The sequence below is a fragment of the Aulonocara stuartgranti genome (genome assembly GCF_965226115.1).
Source record: "Aulonocara stuartgranti genome assembly, chromosome: 6".
NCBI lineage: Eukaryota > Metazoa > Chordata > Actinopteri > Cichliformes > Cichlidae > Aulonocara > Aulonocara stuartgranti.
In genome coordinates this window covers 27041560-27059843 of record NC_138944.1, presented here as the reverse complement: position 1 = coordinate 27059843, position 18284 = coordinate 27041560, and the positions used below count along the sequence as shown (strand labels likewise).

Below are 18284 nucleotides of genomic sequence, written 5' to 3'. Positions count from 1 at the left end.
TCTGACCTCAGTGACAGCCGCTCTCTTGCACCATTCTTTGCTTCTGCCAATGACCTGACCGGTCTAAGGAGCGGGTTCACTTCCATTATAATTGATTTACATTCAGTTGTGTGGGCTCTGTAACCAGATTTCAACCTGAATGTGAAAAATTGCATTTTCACATGCCTTGATGTATTTTCAGTGCTGCACACGTTACGTATGTAACAACTTACTAACTGTGATAAATCACTGGTTATTCAACATAAGTCGAGGCTTCTGACCAGGGTAAAACCTGACTGTAATGTTACTTTTGAGAGAAAATGTTTAGAGAGGTTTCCTCATTATTACTTTTATTATTTATATATTTTTTCCTCTTTCTCTCTCGACTTTCAGCATGAGCTAGAAAACATCGAGCCCTCCCATGGCTTGTCAGTGGAGGCTTCGGTCACCTTCTTGCAGCGCCTCGTCAACCTTGTGGATGTTCTTATTTTTGCCAGCTCGCTCAACTTCACAGAGATAGAAGCTGAGAAAAACATGTCATCAGGAGGCATCCTCCGACAGTGCCTTCGCCTCGGTATGCACCTTGTCATTATTCCTGAGCTTCTAACTAGCTTTATTTCTCTTGTTTGGTCCTCTGCTTTTTTTCTGTCTTGCTGAGTTTTTACATGTGTAGCTGGCTTTCAAGTGAATTTCCCACTTCTGTTTCATCCTTTTACTAACCCCACCCCTCATCCCCCTCCCGCTCATTGATCCACCTTACATCAGCTGGCAGCAGCCTGCTGTATTAGCCCCAGTCATGGCTCCCTACAGTGTTTTTGACCCTCTCTTCTGTATTCTTCCTCTCAATCTTCAGCTCCAGCTCCCACTCGGATCCCCCTCGCCTCGTTCACCCCGCTCATATCAGCCCTCTCTTATCTTGTTATTATAACCCTCCTGCATGGCAACACTTTAAAATGGCTGCTCGCATGATATAGTGAGTTGTTCATAATGGCCTTGGCTGTACTGTACTGCTGCGTAGCCCGAGGCCTTTGTCTGCCTTCTGTTCCAGGCTATTAAAGTTTCCCCTGACAGCATCAAAAGCCCAGCCTCACAATCACTGAATAAAAGATATTGAAAATCTTACATTATTCATTTAATTTTTTTTCTTTTGCAGCACACCTTATCAACGCAGCATGCACAGATTAAAAATGAAAGTAGTACAGTATACTTTGTACTTAAGCTATAAAAAAATTATTGAATTTTCTTTGGATATTTAATGCTGCACATTCAGGTATCTGTTTCTGCTTTTAAACACAGTCCAGCCCACAAACAAAACGGCTGTCAAGAGGCCGACTTGTTATCTAAAAACGCTTGTTCCCTCTGATGTCGCTGCTGCTGCTGTGTGTGTTTTACAGGAAAACGATGCCACCATAGCACAGGTTCAGTTTTAGAAAGCAGCCGCTATGAAATGAATATTTGATGAGGTATGCGCTCCCCATTGCTGGCACCTAATCTGATTTTGGAAAACTGTAACAAGGTTTTAGCGTCTCCGCCCCTCCCTCTCCTCTCTTTTTTTCTTCCTTTTATAAATGGTCGTATGAAAGAGTGGTCCTAATGGAAAAAGCGAGCCCATTTCCAGACGGAATAATTCCCTCCTTCGTAATCTAAATGCCTCAGAGTTAACATTTGTCAGTTGTCACGCTCTGAGCAGTGGGGGTTGGGAGGGGTCCAAAGAGGAGCAATACATTAAATTACAAATGTTAAGTGTGCCAGTTCTCAACCCACCTAAAGTTGTCGGACAACGAGGTTTTCTTTCCTTTTTTTCGTCTTTTTTTTGTCCGTTGAAGGGTGTATCGCGCTGCCTACTCAGCATGTGCACACCCGGCAGTGTCATTTGTTATGGGAGCTGCACACAGTGGATGTGATTCAAGAGCACACCCTTGCACTATGACCTTGGGAGGAGAGGTGGAGCAGGGAAGAGTGAACGATGCTGCCAGAGTTGGCCAGAGCACTGACCTTGTCACGGCCCCGCTTTTTCTCTCCTGTTTTTGTCTCTGCTCGCTCCGCTCGCGGCTCAGTTTTACGCGCTCTTTTGTTGTGTTCGGAGGCTTGTAAATACAAAGACTTAAAATTTTGTGTTCACATCCCCCCGACAATGATTTTATTTGTATGATGTCACATAAGATCTCTTTCTCCGTCCCTCCCTAGTGTGTGCTATTGCAGTGAGAAACTGTCTGGAGTGTCAGCAAGCCCAGTTTAAGAACGGCGCAGACAGCTCAGCCCGCAGCTACACAGCCATGCAAGGCACTTTGCTTGGAACAGCCAAGTCTGCATCTGCGCAGGCAAGTACTTGAAATGATCACCTTAACTTACATTTTCTGCTGTTTTAAATTCCTCTACCATCAAACGCAAAATAACATCATACTTTTCAGTGACCGGTTCCCACATTTGTGCTGATTATCTTTTGTATAACGCACATTTTTGTCCTTCTCCTGTCCTCAGTAGGCAACCAGAAGGCGCTTTGCCCTTTGTCCTGTTCACAAGTGTTATTGCATTAGCTCATATCTTATTATGTTACCACACAGGTTGCTATTTGTTACACTAGACTAAGCCCTTTGTCATTGCCCCTTTGATTTGATACAGTGACTTCCAGTAAAAGTCATGTTGTTCTTCCCTGAACCGGGTGTTAAACCTCATTTATAATGCAGTGGCTCTATAGAAAAGCCATTATGTTAAGGACACGGTCTCAGGAGGGATAGCTTCCCTAAGCTGTTAAACCTTACCCTGCTCCTTGAAGGATTAATAAACACCCAGAACGGTGTAAACGTGCACGTGCGGTTTACACTTCCCTTGCAGATAATAATACATTTCACATGATAATTGTTTGATTTTTAATGCGTGCATGCAGAGTCCTGTTGATGCTGTGACAGGTGGCATGTCTCCAGTGAGAGATTTAGACCGGCTGCTTCAGGACATGGACATAAACCGCCTCAGGGCTGTCGTCTTCAGAGACATTGTGAGTTGTCCAGCAGACACGTTCGCATTCCTGTACACAGCACTCATAACGTGTATGAAATCACCTTTTCTAGCATCCTCTAACCTCTGGTGCTTTTCAAAGAGGACGCACGTACAGATTGTTTAGTGTGTTGTTTGTTTCAGGAGGACGGTAAGCAGGCTCAGTTTCTGGCTCTTGCCGTCGTCTACTTCATCTCAGTCCTCATGGTGTCCAAGTACCGTGACATCCTGGAGCCCCACAATGACAAGAAACACCCTCAACGCTCCCAGTCTGCAAGGAGTACAGGTATACAGAACCTTCAAGAAAAAAAATCATCTGACGCATTTATGTGCATCAGAATGAAGCAAGTTGTTGTTTTCAACAACTTGAAAAGGATCTATGAATCCTGACTTTTTCCTTTTTTCTTTTTTTTCTTTTTTTTTTAATAAGTGGGTTCATGTACTGCATAGTGTTCGACTATAAAAAAAACAAACAAACAAACAGCTGCTAATCATCTTAAGAAAAATTGTTAAAGTTTGTGTATTTTTATTTGACCTGCAGATTGTTTTGGTGTGCGTTTCTCCTGATTGTGATTGTAACTTGCCATGTAAATAAATCACCTAATCTCACACACATTCACACTGATTCATCAGGAGGAACCTGAAGTTCAGTATCTTGCCCAAGCAGGGATTGAATCACCAACCTTCTGATTTGTAGATGACGTGCTCTACCTCCTGAGCAGGGTGTATGCCACAAAGAAAAAAATAGTTCCATGATAATTCCTCTGTCCCCGCCCTCTGTTTTTGATACATTAAGCATTATTAGACAAGTGCCATGTAACTCAGTCAATTTTAAGAAAAGAGACATTTCTGCTGTGCAGCCAATATCTCAGTAACGGGTCAAATCTAGACGACAGTCCAGAAGAAAAATATGTAAATCAGGTTTCCCTGATGGAATTGGATACTCTTATTTGTTATTATTTATGTCCTCACAGATAGTGTTGCTGTTTCAGGTAGCACAGAAGGAGAGAACGGCTTCTCTCTGCGCCGCTATGATTCCGGCATCGGAGATGACCACACCTCAACTGCCGCAAGCGACGCAGATCTGTCATCCTCCGGTGGAACTCACGCTCCCGATGCCATTTCAGAGGCCTTGTCCACGCTGTCGTCTGAGGTCAGACCTGCTATGTCTGCTGACTCAAAGGGTAAAAATGTGAAGGACATTCTGCGCAGCCTGGTGAGCGCTCCAACTGATGATATCGTGGTGGATCCAAGCCTGTTGCCGCCAGCGTTCCTGGGAAGTGTGAGCGATGCGGCCAGAGAACCATCGCCACAGTTCCGCTCTTTTGATAGGTGAGGGTGTGAACATGGATTGACATACACTTAAAAAGCACATATGGTGTTTATAGTCTCAACGTTTGCATTTGACAGTTCCACAGGATTTTACTCCCAACATGACTGCGGGAGACCTTTGAAAGTTAAACCTTGAATGCATCTTTGTTTTATTTCCTTAGAGGGGGCTTTAGAGGATCTTGAAAAGCATTTAGTAACAAAAGCCCCTTTGGACTAGGAGTCTTTGTTGGTGACGACTTCTCTCTTTACTAAGGTCCTCACCTCATGCAGACTTCCTCCTTTCAAAGAACTGTTTTAAGACGGAGAAAAAGCTTTGAGGAAAGCTTTTGTCCGTCCCTGTTTAACAGTTATCAGGGGTTCCCTCCTTTCTTAAAGTAAAAAAAAAAAAAATGTGTATAATTTGCGTTATCTCCAGCGGTATGGGGTGAACAGTCAGGAGTAAGGCTTCAAAAGCAGAGCAGGGTACTGAAGTCACAGACGGGCTCAGGTGAGGGAGGATGGTTACTGGTCTGGTTTGCATTTGGAGCGCTGTTTCGCACATAGACTTTTACAAACGGGTCGATTTTGGCGGGGGTGGGGAGGGTAAAGAGGGAGAGGCACAGAGATGGGAGAAGTGGGAGAAGGAAGCCGTCACGGGGAAGCGTGTCAAGTCAAAAGTTCTCACGCACCAAAGAAAACATTTCTACATTTTTCTCTTTGTCACTCACAAACACGCTCACACTCAGTCAGTCTGCCTGCCCCCCAACTGTGGGAATTCCACGGCATCTCTGTGATCGCGTGTCTTTATCTGAGGAATGCTTTGTCAGGTCTCAGGGCGCTCCTCATATCAGGGGGATTAGACTGGCTCCTGTCCGCTGAGCACACTCAGTAGGAAGAGAGGACGTCAGGAGAGCTGGAGAACGTAGACTAACAGCTCACTTGCTGGTTATGGGAGCCTCTGCATGCAGGGCACGCTGACAGTAGACTTTACCCCAGTTACCTTTTTATTAATCACTTGCACATCTGCACAAAAAAATTAATATCAAATCCAGGTGGAGGTTAACAAGTCCAGACTTTTATATTATTTTAAACTGAAAACCAGCATCTTATTCATATTATTCACACAATATTCAATCACCAGAATTATTCTTTAAGCAGAAAAAAATCAATGAACTCTTTGGTCTATATTGTATGATTATATATTAGATAGTATTATTATTATTAACAATAACAATTAATTGGGACTGAAGAGAATTTTAAAAAAGTGGATACCACCAAATGTTTGGCTTTATTGATTGATCAGTCACTTCAGCTTTTAGTGTGTCCTGCACACACTACTGTCTGTCAGTGTGCCAAGTTATTTTGATGCCTCCGAGTCAAAACTACCCCTCCCATTCATGTCATCCTCTGGTTTTAAGCCTATATTTATTCTCGGTTTACTGCTTTTTATCACCCCGCTGTCTCTCAACCCTTACCAATTACCTCTCGACACATGTAGATATGTTCCAATGGTGTTTATTATCTGTTGCAATGACTTTATCACTGCTCGGCATCTCCCGCTAACCACTAAGTCTTCCAGGGACACGAGTACAAGCCAGAGCTGACATTCTGCACTGACATCTCCTGCCAAAACATGGCAACTTTCTGCTTGCCCAGAGGGTTGGATTTATGAGACCAATGTATGAAAAAAGCCGGGATCTCCCAGATAAAAACTGGAGGCGGGTCAGAGGGTGAAGTATCCCTGCAGATTTATTTACTAGTGGAGACGTGCTGGATTTCTCCCATGCATTTCTCAGCCATGCCCCTGTTATGACAGCCAGTCTGCAAATATTTGCTGATACTAACCAGAACTAAACAGTGTCATTGTACGAGTCTGTGATTTAGACTTCATGGTTCGGCAGAATATGTGAGTGTTAGACAGTGGGATATACATGGTGCGGTTGTTTGCATTCCTGGCAGCAGGCTTTGCATGCATGTGAGAGCTGATGTACAGATGAGTTTTGTTGATGATTAAATGTTGTTAATGTACTGCTGGCGGTAAGCGTGTCAGACATGAGCGCAGCTCTCAGTCAAGGCCTACCTTTTTAGAAAAGTCAGTTAATAAAGACGTTGTCGCTTTGCATTGGAGTTCACCTGCAGTGATGTACCTTGAGGAAGCTTGAACCCACTTTAGCTGGTATAATAAAAATCACACATTTATGTGCTAGTGTTAATTGCAAAGATCCATATTATATCCGAATCAGGACATAATGATAAATATCTGCCATTGTTTTTAGTACATTGCTTTAACAAAATTGTCAAATATTGTTGTGATTACAAGACAGTAGAAATTAAACTGGGAAAAGATTTTTCATATATCATTTACTAAAGAATTGAGCCACCAATGAAAACTGCAAGTATATAACACCTTGAAATTGATAAAGCGAGGTCTAATATGCAGTCTGGTTACCACAACTGAGATTTGTTAATGTTTTATTTTAATATTTGTTTGACAAACATAAAGACTGAGCTCTTTTGCTCCTATTTAATACCGTAGTTTTAGATGGTTGCTCTCGATCATCTCCATTTTTAATAGATTATTTAACATCAAGTAACACAAGAGAAACTCAGTTGATAATATAAACAAAGGACAAGGGAGTTCCCCGGGTCTTCTGTCTTTAAACCCAGGATTACTTGAAGATGTTAAGATATGGGCTTTGTGAGCGGCGGTCCTATTACGGCTAATAACAGCTTTTTATGCTTCCTTGGTTACTGTGTGTAAACATGTGTCTTTCACTCTGTTTTGGATAATTAACAAAGAACGGTTTACCCCCTTTTAAACCAGTGTCTTCCATTGGTTTAATGAGGCAGTTGTTTTTGTGGGCACTTTAGTTGATGTTGTTCACACTTACAGATCACAGATAACATCAAGGTACCGACTCCCGCCAGCCGCAGCTCCATAGGGTGAAGATGTGTACAAATGTGTTTGTGTGCGTACGGTCAGTGTTGTTGTTACATAGTGAAAGCTATGATCAAAGCTTTGCTGGGGTGCACTCTTCTCTCCATCGTGTCAGTCTGAGGTAAAGTCTCCAGAGAAGAGTATTTTTATGTACATGCAACTTGAGACAATTTGTTATTCGGTCTCACACTTGTTTTACCCGAAATAGCAGAGTTTACTGGAGTCATAGCTGCACTTAGCCATAGTAGGTTAGACCTTCTAAATAATTCAGCCACACACACACACACACACACTTTCTGCCCTGGGCTCCTGTTTGCGGGTTGAGTGGGGCCGCTGACGGCTGATTAATCGACTGGGGCGGCCCACTCATGATAAGTGTGGCTAATGACCTGCTGAATAATTCACTGAGCCTTTGCTGAGGAACAGATGGAAGGCCAAACACATATGCAGACATGCTCACTGGCAGACTTCTTCACACTCGTGCACTCGAGCATTTATTTGGACACTCATGTGTGTGCATTAAAATATTTCTGAAAACATCCACGCACACTTTCAGCCTTCACTCAGCAGGGGTGTCTCTCCTTCTGTCTCTGCTGCTTTTGACACCCAGGGTGCTTCATGTCAGCGCCACCCTTGCTTCTTGATACCACCGTCCAGTCCACTCACTATCTGAACAGAAAAAAAATGACCAGATACTTTTATCTCCACTCTTCTTGCCTATCAATACTGATTTCATTCTCTTCTGTCACTACTTCGGGTTTTATGCAACACGTGGACCTTGAGTGGACATTCCTGACACAGTTATTATTTTTTTCCCTCAAAGCTGTTAAGATTTAACAGCTACAGTAACTTTTAGTAACAATAGATCTGATCAGCTGAGCGCATGCTTTGACACAGCAGCCAGGTATCTGTCTGCAGTACAGAGAGCCAACTATCCTCGTGGGTGTGTGTGCAGGAAAGAATGCACATACACACTCTGAAACTGGGGACGTGCAGGAATGTTTGCAAGCTCTTGTGTTTGGGCCTCTTCTTTTTATTGCATATTCAAATTTGACGTATTCTTGCATGTCTTGTTAAAACCTGCATTGGGTCGTGTTTCTGAGAGGGGAGCAGTAGCCAGGGATTAGACCCTGCTTCTCCTATGTCAGCACTGATAAGCAGGGCCAGGCTCTCTTTGATATGGCCGCTGGTCTGTCAGAGCCCTGGTCTAAACTGACAGCTTATCTACATGCTGCTCTCCTCGCATCTGCTGTTCGCCGGATGAGAATTGAACTCCACTTACTCGTACCACATCACTATGAGAAACATTTCCTGTTACTCCACAGGAGGGACCTCTCAACAGGCAGCATCATTGTTACAGAGAAACTCAATGTACATATTTAATCTAGCTGTCAGTGAGGTGTTTTTTGTGATGCTTGGCAGTTGTTTTTTATTAATGTCAGGATTTGTGTCTAAGGATACATTGATTGTTTTACATTTTTAGAACAAACAACTTAAAGTTGTCATTTTTAAAATCAAGTGTGGACGCAAACCTTATTTAAGGCAAAGCCAATGTAAGAGCCAAGTCTATCAGGACATTTTTCATTTCAAAATGTTTTTTTCTTTCCTTGAAATAACCTGAATTTGAGCAAAAAAAAAAAAAAAGATCACTTATTTGTATTTTTTTTAGAAGGTTTTCTAGAATAACTGAGATATTATAGAAGTATATTATTATAAATGTACTGCTTTGGTAGACTAAATATCAGGCATCATAGTAGAAGTTGCATTAATATCAGATAACATGCAGCTGGTGTTATGTGATAAAGCAGAAGATGACATCTAATAAAACGGGTGGCTATGGCTTAGGGGGTAGAGATCATCTGCTAATTGGAGGGTCGATGGTTTGATTCCTGGCTGTTAGAGTCTGCAAAACTATTCAGTAGTATTCACATACTTAACCCCAGTGCATTCATCAGAGGGTGAACGTTAGATAGAAAGCACTTCGGCACACTTAAGGATGTTTTAGATGAAGCTTGATTTCAGTGTAGCCAAACTGTAGTTTCTTCAAGTTTTCTCAAAGTAGTATTGTTGACTAAAGAAAAATGTATTTAATTAAAAGTAGAAATGTCCAAATAAAACAGTTTTTTAAATGGAGACATTACATCAGGTGTCCTGTTTTATGGTAAGATTCAGTGGGCTACTATTCTGCTTATTTAAATTGCTCATAATTACTCCTCTACTCTGTGTCAGTGAAGGTTGTGGTGTTGTTCTAGTCATGCTGTGTGCAAAAATCTTATGAAGGGTTCTGTGAATTGGCAGCATCAGCTTTTTCTTCCAGTTGATCTATGAGTCTTGATAATAAGCGCTTTTTCTTCTCTCTACAGAAGCGTCATCGTTGCACCAAAGAAAGCAGGAGTGATGCCATCTCCAGGCACTTCCACCCCCGTCCTGGCAACCGCCTCCGGCTCCGTGTCTGGTGGGACACCTATCGATAGCGTCTCTGTGGTATCTTCTAGCGACGCCTCCCAGAGCACCTCTGCAGACTCTGCAGCCTGTAAGCACACAAACACAAAACCGGACTGCAGTATTGGCAGAGCAGCGAGGGCAGCTAAGTCACAGGGTGGATGAGTGTGCTGAGGAGAAAGTCAATATTTATTTAGAGATCGTGCTTCTCTGTATGTCTGATGGAATAATGGTGTTTGCACAGTGTAATCCAGTTTCTTCAGGCTGGAGGACAGCATGAGTAACACTGATTCAATTATTTAAAAAGCTAAAGCAGTATCGAATGTGAAAAAAATAAAAACATTTGAGACAATTTTAGGGCGGTGCTCTGCCAGTGCCAGGGCCCATCGTGCAATTACACAGAAAATGATGTGAGTCTACACAAAAATGTAATGGGTTAGTCATCAGGATTACGCAGAAACAACCGAAAACAAACTGTACTAATCACACTGGAACATGCATAACTGTAACAGAGATGCAATAGAGTGCATTTGGAAAGGGTGGGTTTCATGTATCAAGGGACCATTCAAGTGGGGGGAATCAAACGTAGACATTAGTTATTTGGCATTTGTCTTAACTAACAGGCTACTGGGACATCCCAGTATTACAATAATTCCAGTAGGAGAAGGAATAAGGTGAATGGTGACTGAATAAAACAATATATTAAAGTCATACCTATCTTAGTTGATTCATAAGTGACATAAATCAGCAGTTTTTGTCCCCTTTCTGTGTAAAAGTGTAATGTTTTTTTTTTTTTTTTTGTCTGTGTGTTTAAGAGAGGAGGGTTTGACATGAGTATGTGGATTATGTTTTAGGACTTTTGGGTGCGTGTGTGTGTGCTAGTAAATAATTATAGCTTAGCTGTATGCACAGACTGCTTGATGGCACTGAGAAGTGTTGAGTAAATATGCTGCGTGTGTGTGTGTTAGTGGGGCAGTGGGAGGACTAATGGAGACGTTCATTTACTCCTCTTTGTTTGAAGGAGCTACTTCAGCTTGAGAGGGATACTCTCACCAGATCCACATGGCGCTGTTTAACACCTTACACACACACACACACACACACACACACACACACACACACACACACACACACACACACATTCCAGTGCACATTACACTGTGTCATTCCTGAAGAGTTATCCCTGCACGGAGACTGTCCTGGCTGGAAAAACAAGCCCACTGAAACACCAGAGGAATCCCCCTCCTCCATATTCAGCTGGGCATTAGCTTATTTATGAGCCACAGGGAAGTGAATTTACTGCAAGATCAATCACACGCGGACTTTGTACCTCATGTGCCTCTGTCTCCAGAATGAAGTCGTAAAGCACCTTTTAGTTGTATAATGAAACGGTCAGAAAAGCAGCCCTGAGGGGTAAATTGGTATGTAATGACTTAATGAGGGGAAACAAGAAAACATGAAAATAGAATAATAACAATGAATGGAGTTACTTCTTTCATATTTAAGCCTTTGTCTAACATATATTGTTTCCATCTACGAATAATTCATCTTTAAAGTGTAACTGAAGCAGAAGATAAAGTGTTGTCATCCTTTCACATAGAAAGATTTTTCTCATCAAACCCAATGAATTATACACTGTTATGGGAGATGTATTGTGCTCAGAGTACATCATCCACTATCTAACTATAAAATGATACTTGTACCCCCACATACTCAACCATAAATCCACCTATTCTATACATTTGAATGGAGACCTCTGTATTATTTCATAAGAGGCATGTTTCTTCACAGGTTTATGGTGCGACCTTGGTCATATAATGTATTGCTGTGCGCGCGTGTGTGTGTGTGTGTGTGTGTGTGTGTGTGTGTGTCCCATTCTTGTCCAACATCCAGACTAATAACAGAGTTCTTTGGTTTCTCCCTGCAGCAGGCGGCCAGGTTCCAGCCAGCACTAGCCTGCCATCTGTCCCCCCACTCTCCCCTGTGACCCAGAACACAGCCCCCAATATGAGGTGATTCATCTTCTCTCTCTCTTTCTCTCGCTCTCTTTTTCTCACACACATGCACAATCAGCTGTTTATGCACATGCGCTTACACAATCAGTTATTTATGCATATGCTCTGATTATTGTTTTTGTCTTTATTCCATATTTTTTTTCATCATATTAAAAACACATTTTTGCTGACGGTGTATTTTTAAAAGCATCTTTTGTGAGTTTTCAAAGAGTTTGTTTAGCCTTTTGGCCAATTACTGTTAAATTACTCCGTCCGCTGTCTGTTTTGTGTTTTTTTTAGTATCTCGGAGCGTTTGGAGCATGCCCTTGAAAAGGCAGCTCCCCTACTGAGGGAGATCTTTGTGGACTTTGCCCCTTTCCTCTCTCGCACTCTGCTGGGCAGCCATGGACAAGAGCTCCTTATTGAGGGCACCAGTGAGTAGAAAATTATGGAAATTCCTTAGAAGTCACATCATCATTTTAGATCATCTCACAAACCTCAACCATGCAGGGATTCTTATTTAATTGCAACAATATGTCCAGGCTATTGTTAATCCAATATTGTGATGAGTCGCGCTGCGCCGGTAGCCGTGCTGAAGGTTTCCAGGGGGCCAGGTCAGAGGCCAGGCCACTAATAGCAGTGTTTGGGATGTCTGCTGCCACCAAACAAAATGGAAAGTTGATTGATAGCTGTAAGGGGGGGCTGGAAAAAATAGGGTGGGGCTGTATGTGCATGCATGTGTGTTTGCACGAATGTGATGTTACATGTGTCTCTGTGAAACACGGAGACACATGAAACATCCGCTGAAGCGCACTCTGGACACTCTAGCGGCCCCCTGCCCTCTAAAAGCCCAGGGCTTGCCATTAGGGATCAATGGGACATATGCTAGCCAGGCCTGTAATACAAGGCCCAAATATGTATTAGTTTACAGTAACATCATGTCGGCTCATTAGGCCCATCAATACTATCCGCTCCCTTGCAGATGGCACAAGGTTAGGTAATCCCTGATGGTTAGCGTGTGCTGTCACAGAAATCCAGAAAGCTGTTTAAAATCAAACACAAAACTTTTTCTTGTTTCATATGCCATTATGTCTGACTCCCTTTACTTTATATTTCTCCAGGTCTGGTGTGCATGAAGTCCAGCAGCTCAGTGGTGGAGCTTGTCATGCTTCTGTGTTCCCAGGCAAGTCTGGCATCTTTATCTTTCCTCAGGCCTGCGCTCTGCTTTTCCAGCAGGCTGATTTATCAGCCTCACCTTGAGTGCAGTAAATTCACAGAGCCTTATCTCTCCCCCACCCTACCTTGTCTACCTTTCCATATTCACCCTTCCCCTCGTGAGGGCAGAGCGAAGGTATATTTGGCCGCAAATATTGGTTGGAGGGTCAAGGGTGGGCGACCTGTCCGCATCACCTTTTGACCTGAGCGGGGCCCTTGTGGCCTGGGCCAAACTGATGAGGAGGGATAATGTAGATTTGATGGTGCTTTGCATTGATTATCCCTCTCTTCTCTGTTGTCTTGTGGGTGTTTTGTTGCCAAGTTTATTTAGCTGCTGCTGGATTCATGAATACTAATTTAGGGATCATAAGCAGGCGTGGGCAGATCAATGATCGGGGTTGTCAATACATCACTTCAGGACAGCTGATTAGTATTTAGAGACAGAAAGCTACTGAAGGGCTTTACCATGTGCAGACCATAAATGCAGCACACGGTGAGCTTTACATTTAGGGTGAATTTAGTCTGTGTATTTTGCTTGAAAAACACTTATGTTCATAGTACATCAGAAATAAATAAACAAGAAGTTGCCCTCACATGCACAGCCAGTGACAAGGACAGCAGATAATAACTCATCCCAGGCCGTGTTTGTGTGCATCTTTATCGTTTTTAAAGAACCTCATAAAAAAAAAAACAAAAAAAAAAACGACACGCACACAAAAAACAAGGTTTCCAATAATACAAAAGCACATCTGATTAATGACACCCCTCTCACTGCTCCACTCGCCTGTATTTTTTTTTTTATCAGCTTCATTTCCTAAAGAAATAGCTCCTGTCGTTTCGTTCCTGCACCCTTTAACCTCCATACGTTTGTTTAGTTCCTATAGTTCACTTTACTTCTTCTCAAAAAAAAAAAAAAAAAAAAAAAGCTAATACAGTCAGATCACACATCTGTGTGGATGTCAGTGGCCATGCATAAATTGGGGCTAGTGGGACTCGGGGAGGGAATGTGAGCCCCGTAATGTCCAGGGACGATGGAATAGCGGGAATGAAAGCTAGATAGAAAACCAAAGAGAGAAGAATGACAGGCTCTAATGCACCTATTTGTCATATCTGTCAGGGTGTTGTTTAATGCTAATCTAATCAAAGGCAGAATCTTGGTGATTGTTCCACTGCACAGCTCATGCCACGCTTCCCCCTCTTTGGTCCCTAGCCCAGGCTATTTCTTCTTTTTCTCTGAGCTCCAAGCTATCCCACCCAATTTCCAAAACACACACACACACACACACACACACACACACACACACACACACACACACACACACACACACACACACACACACACTGTTTCAGTCGGAGGACCAGGGATTGGACAGCATAGTGTTGATTGCATCAATAAATCATCCAACCAAATTCTCTTACAGCTAATGCAAATGTAATTTTATTGTTGTGTAAAGGGGAAGAGGAGGGGGGCCTAGAAAGGTAGGGCCAATGCACTGCCTCTCACAAGGGAAAAGAGGAAAAGAGGGACAGACTTTCCTCTGGGCTAAATTACAGTGTATAATTATGTGTGTGTTGGTTCCCCTTGTGGGGCAGGGAGAGTGGGCCAGTGCCGTGATTGATGACGTTATTTAGCAAAGTTTGTTGGGCCCTCTGGCACAGGAAGCGCTCAATTGTCTTTACAGGAAGTGCCTCTGTGGCCATCTTGTGACCCCCCCCCCCCCCCCCCCCCCGCCTTCGAGTCAACCAGTGGAGCGAGTAGATGGAGATGATTTTGATTGATTTTTTTTCTTTCTTTCTTTCCCCTCTCAACCCCCATGCCTTCATCAGAGATGTGACGCGATACCGTCTCTGTGAAATTTTAATTAATTTCCCAAGCTTTGAGATGGAGTGGAGCCAGGGTGAAGGGTCAGGAGGCTGGGGACTGCAGAGCAGTTTTTAATCAGGGATCCTATGAAAGTTGCATTGGCGGCCACATCAGCTTGGCATTGAGGAGGGGATTGTAAACCGCTGTTTGATGGTACCCCTTTTCGAGACGAGTACAACAGCGCTCCCAATTAAAGGACCATTTTGATAAGACATTAACTGTTGGGGTGGCATACTGCCCTTGTTCTCAGCTGTAATATTGATCTTCACACACTGCTGAATATACAAAGTGAGGATTAATGATCATAAACTCTGGCTTTAACCACTACTGAGGACTACTCAATATAGGGGAAAAAAAAGGCTGACTGTCAATTGTGTTCTTATTTATTCAGTATTTATTGTCTTTAAAGGCTTACAGCTGACACTTTCCCATTATTGTGTATTTGGGAGGATATGGGAGATTAATTTTTGACCTATAAAAAGTCGAATAATGAGTCAGATTTTTTTTTTTTTTTGTTTTACACTCTTAGTTTTTGTTTAACTAACTGTATATAAAAGATGTATATAACATTGTACCACAAACGATTGGCTTGTGGACTTCCATGTTGAAGCCTTTAGTTAAAATCATAATTGTGACTAAATATAGCCAGAAGTTATCAGCTGTTTGTGAGCTGCATCCAGAAACTTTATAGGTACAATTCACATATATTACCTATGAATCTTAACTGATACTAGACACTAAGCACGAGGTCTTGCACTTTTTCGTCTTCCCGTTTTTGTCGTACTCACAGTCAACGTTTCGCTTCCCCGGTGCAGTTTTTGAACTCGCTTCTACCAAAGATATCTGATTAATAAATAATGCACTGGGACGAGAGAGAGAGCTTTTCCTTGTGCTTGCTGCCATCCGTCGAGAGCTTTGAGAAATCATCTCATTGGATACTGGACAGTCTACGATGAGCAGGGGCTCATTAATCTTCTCAGTAGCTGCATTTGTGTCCTGTAGATCAGCCATTATTGTCCGGCACCTCTGTCAGACCATCCATCCTTCTGCCATTTATCAGAAATGCATCCTGTACATGGAGTGGAAAGAAGAGAGGGAGGGAGAGTGAGTGTGCTGTGGGCTCGTGGAGTGTCGTTTTCATGATGGTCAAGACTGGGTGCAGAAGAGGGAGAAAGAGGGGAAAACTGAATACTGAAACGAGGTCATCAGGTGGCTCTGCTATGCTGTCAGAGGTCTGGGCCTAATTTACAAAGCACTGAAAAAGCAGCTTTAACAGTGTCAGTGGGGAAAAAGAAAAAACACACTGAAAAATGTCCCGTATGATGGATTTTAGATTTTGTAAGTCCCATTTCCTGAATCCAAAATTCTTTCAAAAGCTATATATCTGTGATATATATGGTTAGCCATGCTAGCAGCCACCACCTCTATACTCTTGTTATTTGATCCACTACTTTGGTCCCGATTGACACTTCTCGGACGCCTGTCAATCTCTGATTTAAGTAAAGCGTTTTGTCGTGGCTGCTGATGCAGATAATCCTTAAATTATAATTCAATAACATCGGTGTTAACCCGCTAATCCAATGACTGTGCATCATCATATGTTCCCAGTCCGTCTCACCAAAGTTAACCTGTTTAACAGATGGGCACCTCTCCTTCAGTCTGCAGGGAGAAAGACATTGACTTCCCCAAACACTTGGCTGCTCCTGACCTCTGACCCTCTGACCTCCAGGTTAGAAGTGGAGAGCTACTTGGGCGCAGAAGTTTAAACCCACGGAGTCGGGGAACAGTTCGGGAGTGTACGCTCATGAAAATCAATAGCATAATGTGAGAAACGAGGGAACGGGGAAGTTGAAGCCTTGACGGTTACTTTTGTCCACTTTATATTTTATGTAACAGGTTTGTTTTAAAAGTTACGCTTGTGAAAGCCGGTCCCATGTTTGAGTTGCTCAAATAGTCATTTATTTCTGTCAGTGAACATTGTTTCTTCTTCTCTCCCATAAGCGATGGATCAAACGCAGGCCGTGTTGAATGAACCACTTGGGGAGCTGAGAGAAAAGTGAGGAATGTGATGAAACCAAGGGACAAAAAAATACTTTCTCCATCGTTTTTCGGCACAGTCAGACCCGCACCCCATCGTGCTGTTAAAGAGGCACGCAAGGTTCAAGATCAGTGAAAATCAAAGTGTTATTTTTTTCCCTCCCTCTCTGCTGGCCCTCGCTCCACGCTTTGCTCCAGTGCCCCTTTACAGCTGTGCCACGAGGCTCACTGTCCCTGCCATTGCTCTCTAGTTCATAGGACAATATCATGCTGCATATTCTTTGAAAGTTTCACCGACCTTTGAGGCTTAGAGAAAACACAGTAACGCCAACTGGCACTTAATCCTGCAGACTCCCCATCGTTGCCAACTATGCAGCCGCAAAGGGGGCAGCGGGGTGCGTTGTGTTGGAGGAGCTTAGGGTCAAGGAGGGCTTCCTGACAGGAAGTGAAGTCTAGCTGAGAGGAGAAAATCAGACAGGAGACTCCTAAAAATATTGAGTGGCTTTTAATTTGGCTCCCAGGCGGATTTTACTGTGAACTGGGCTTCAAGTCGCACGAATGGCCGGTTATTTATACGCAACATAATTTTCTTTCATATAAATGAATTTCCCTCCCCTCCCGACAGGCACTCCTAATGCAGTGTTTTCTTACCTGTCAGGTCCCTTGTTATAAGACCTTGGAATGCGCTTCTGTTTTTCCCCTCGCTATCCTCTCTCAGCTAACCGGTTGTTAAAATCACGACCCGTCGTCTTCGCGCACATTTTCAGTAGGAATTCACTCGCCCTCGTTTATGATCTGGGACGGGAGAGGTTCAAATATTTGGCATGATTTAGCTTTAAAGTGGGAATCTTTACCTTGTGTTATTCCCAAATCCTTAACTTGGAGATCGCACAAATCGCCTTGTGCGCACAAAGTTCTTTTTATAGCTTTATTTACCATTTATTTTGTGCATTTAGCTTCCTGAATAATTAGTGGTGCAGAAACAAAGTTTGTTTGGGGAACAGTGTTTTGTTTATGTGTGTCTTTTTCGGTCCTTGGTTTGCCATTGCCAGTCCCGGTTGATCCTGCAGTCCTTGTGCAATGGGCCGTGAACTGCTACTGTACTATCCCACAAAACATTTCCTGCAACACCGCAGAGCTTCCTCAGAAGAAGTGGGGCATATAAAAGGCCCAAGAATTGCCATTTTGTTCATTTTCTCCTAGATCATGCTGCAGTTAGAGCAGCTTGGAGCCAGCATTTTGGGGAATAAAAAACAACCCTTTTTCAGTCAGTGTAGTTAAGAATAAACCTGTAATGATTGCTCAAAATTGTCAGTTAGAAAAAAACTTTTTTAATGTTTTGTTTTCTGGAAAATTTATACAAATGTTGTGCGTTAGTGCACTGAAATGTCATAAAAATTACATTTGGACGAGGTGATGATTTCATTTCAACATGTGTTTGATTTGGACCTGAAACGGCTGCATATGGTGTTTTTAAATATTCCTTTTCTCCTCACACCATTAAAATCCA

The 18284-nt window shown here is 42.8% G+C and overlaps 1 protein-coding gene across 5 annotated transcripts in view; it reads left to right on the top strand.

The window, feature by feature from the left end:
• The window catches only part of lrba (LPS-responsive vesicle trafficking, beach and anchor containing), a 176210-nt gene that overhangs the window by 53190 nt on the left and 104736 nt on the right, over positions 1-18284 (top strand). For 4 of the 5 annotated variants that reach the window (XM_082537101.1, XM_082537100.1, XM_082537098.1 and 1 more), the window contains exons 25-33: positions 373-553; positions 2167-2300; positions 2867-2974; positions 3118-3259; positions 3966-4305; positions 9586-9755; positions 11592-11676; positions 11959-12092; positions 12780-12841. In XM_082537101.1, the coding sequence (XP_082393227.1) occupies positions 373-553; positions 2167-2300; positions 2867-2974; positions 3118-3259; positions 3966-4305; positions 9586-9755; positions 11592-11676; positions 11959-12092; positions 12780-12841 (1356 nt within the window). The remainder of the gene's footprint in view (positions 1-372; positions 554-2166; positions 2301-2866; positions 2975-3117; positions 3260-3965; positions 4306-9585; positions 9756-11591; positions 11677-11958; positions 12093-12779; positions 12842-18284) is intronic. The other variant, XM_082537099.1, reaches the window with a different exon arrangement.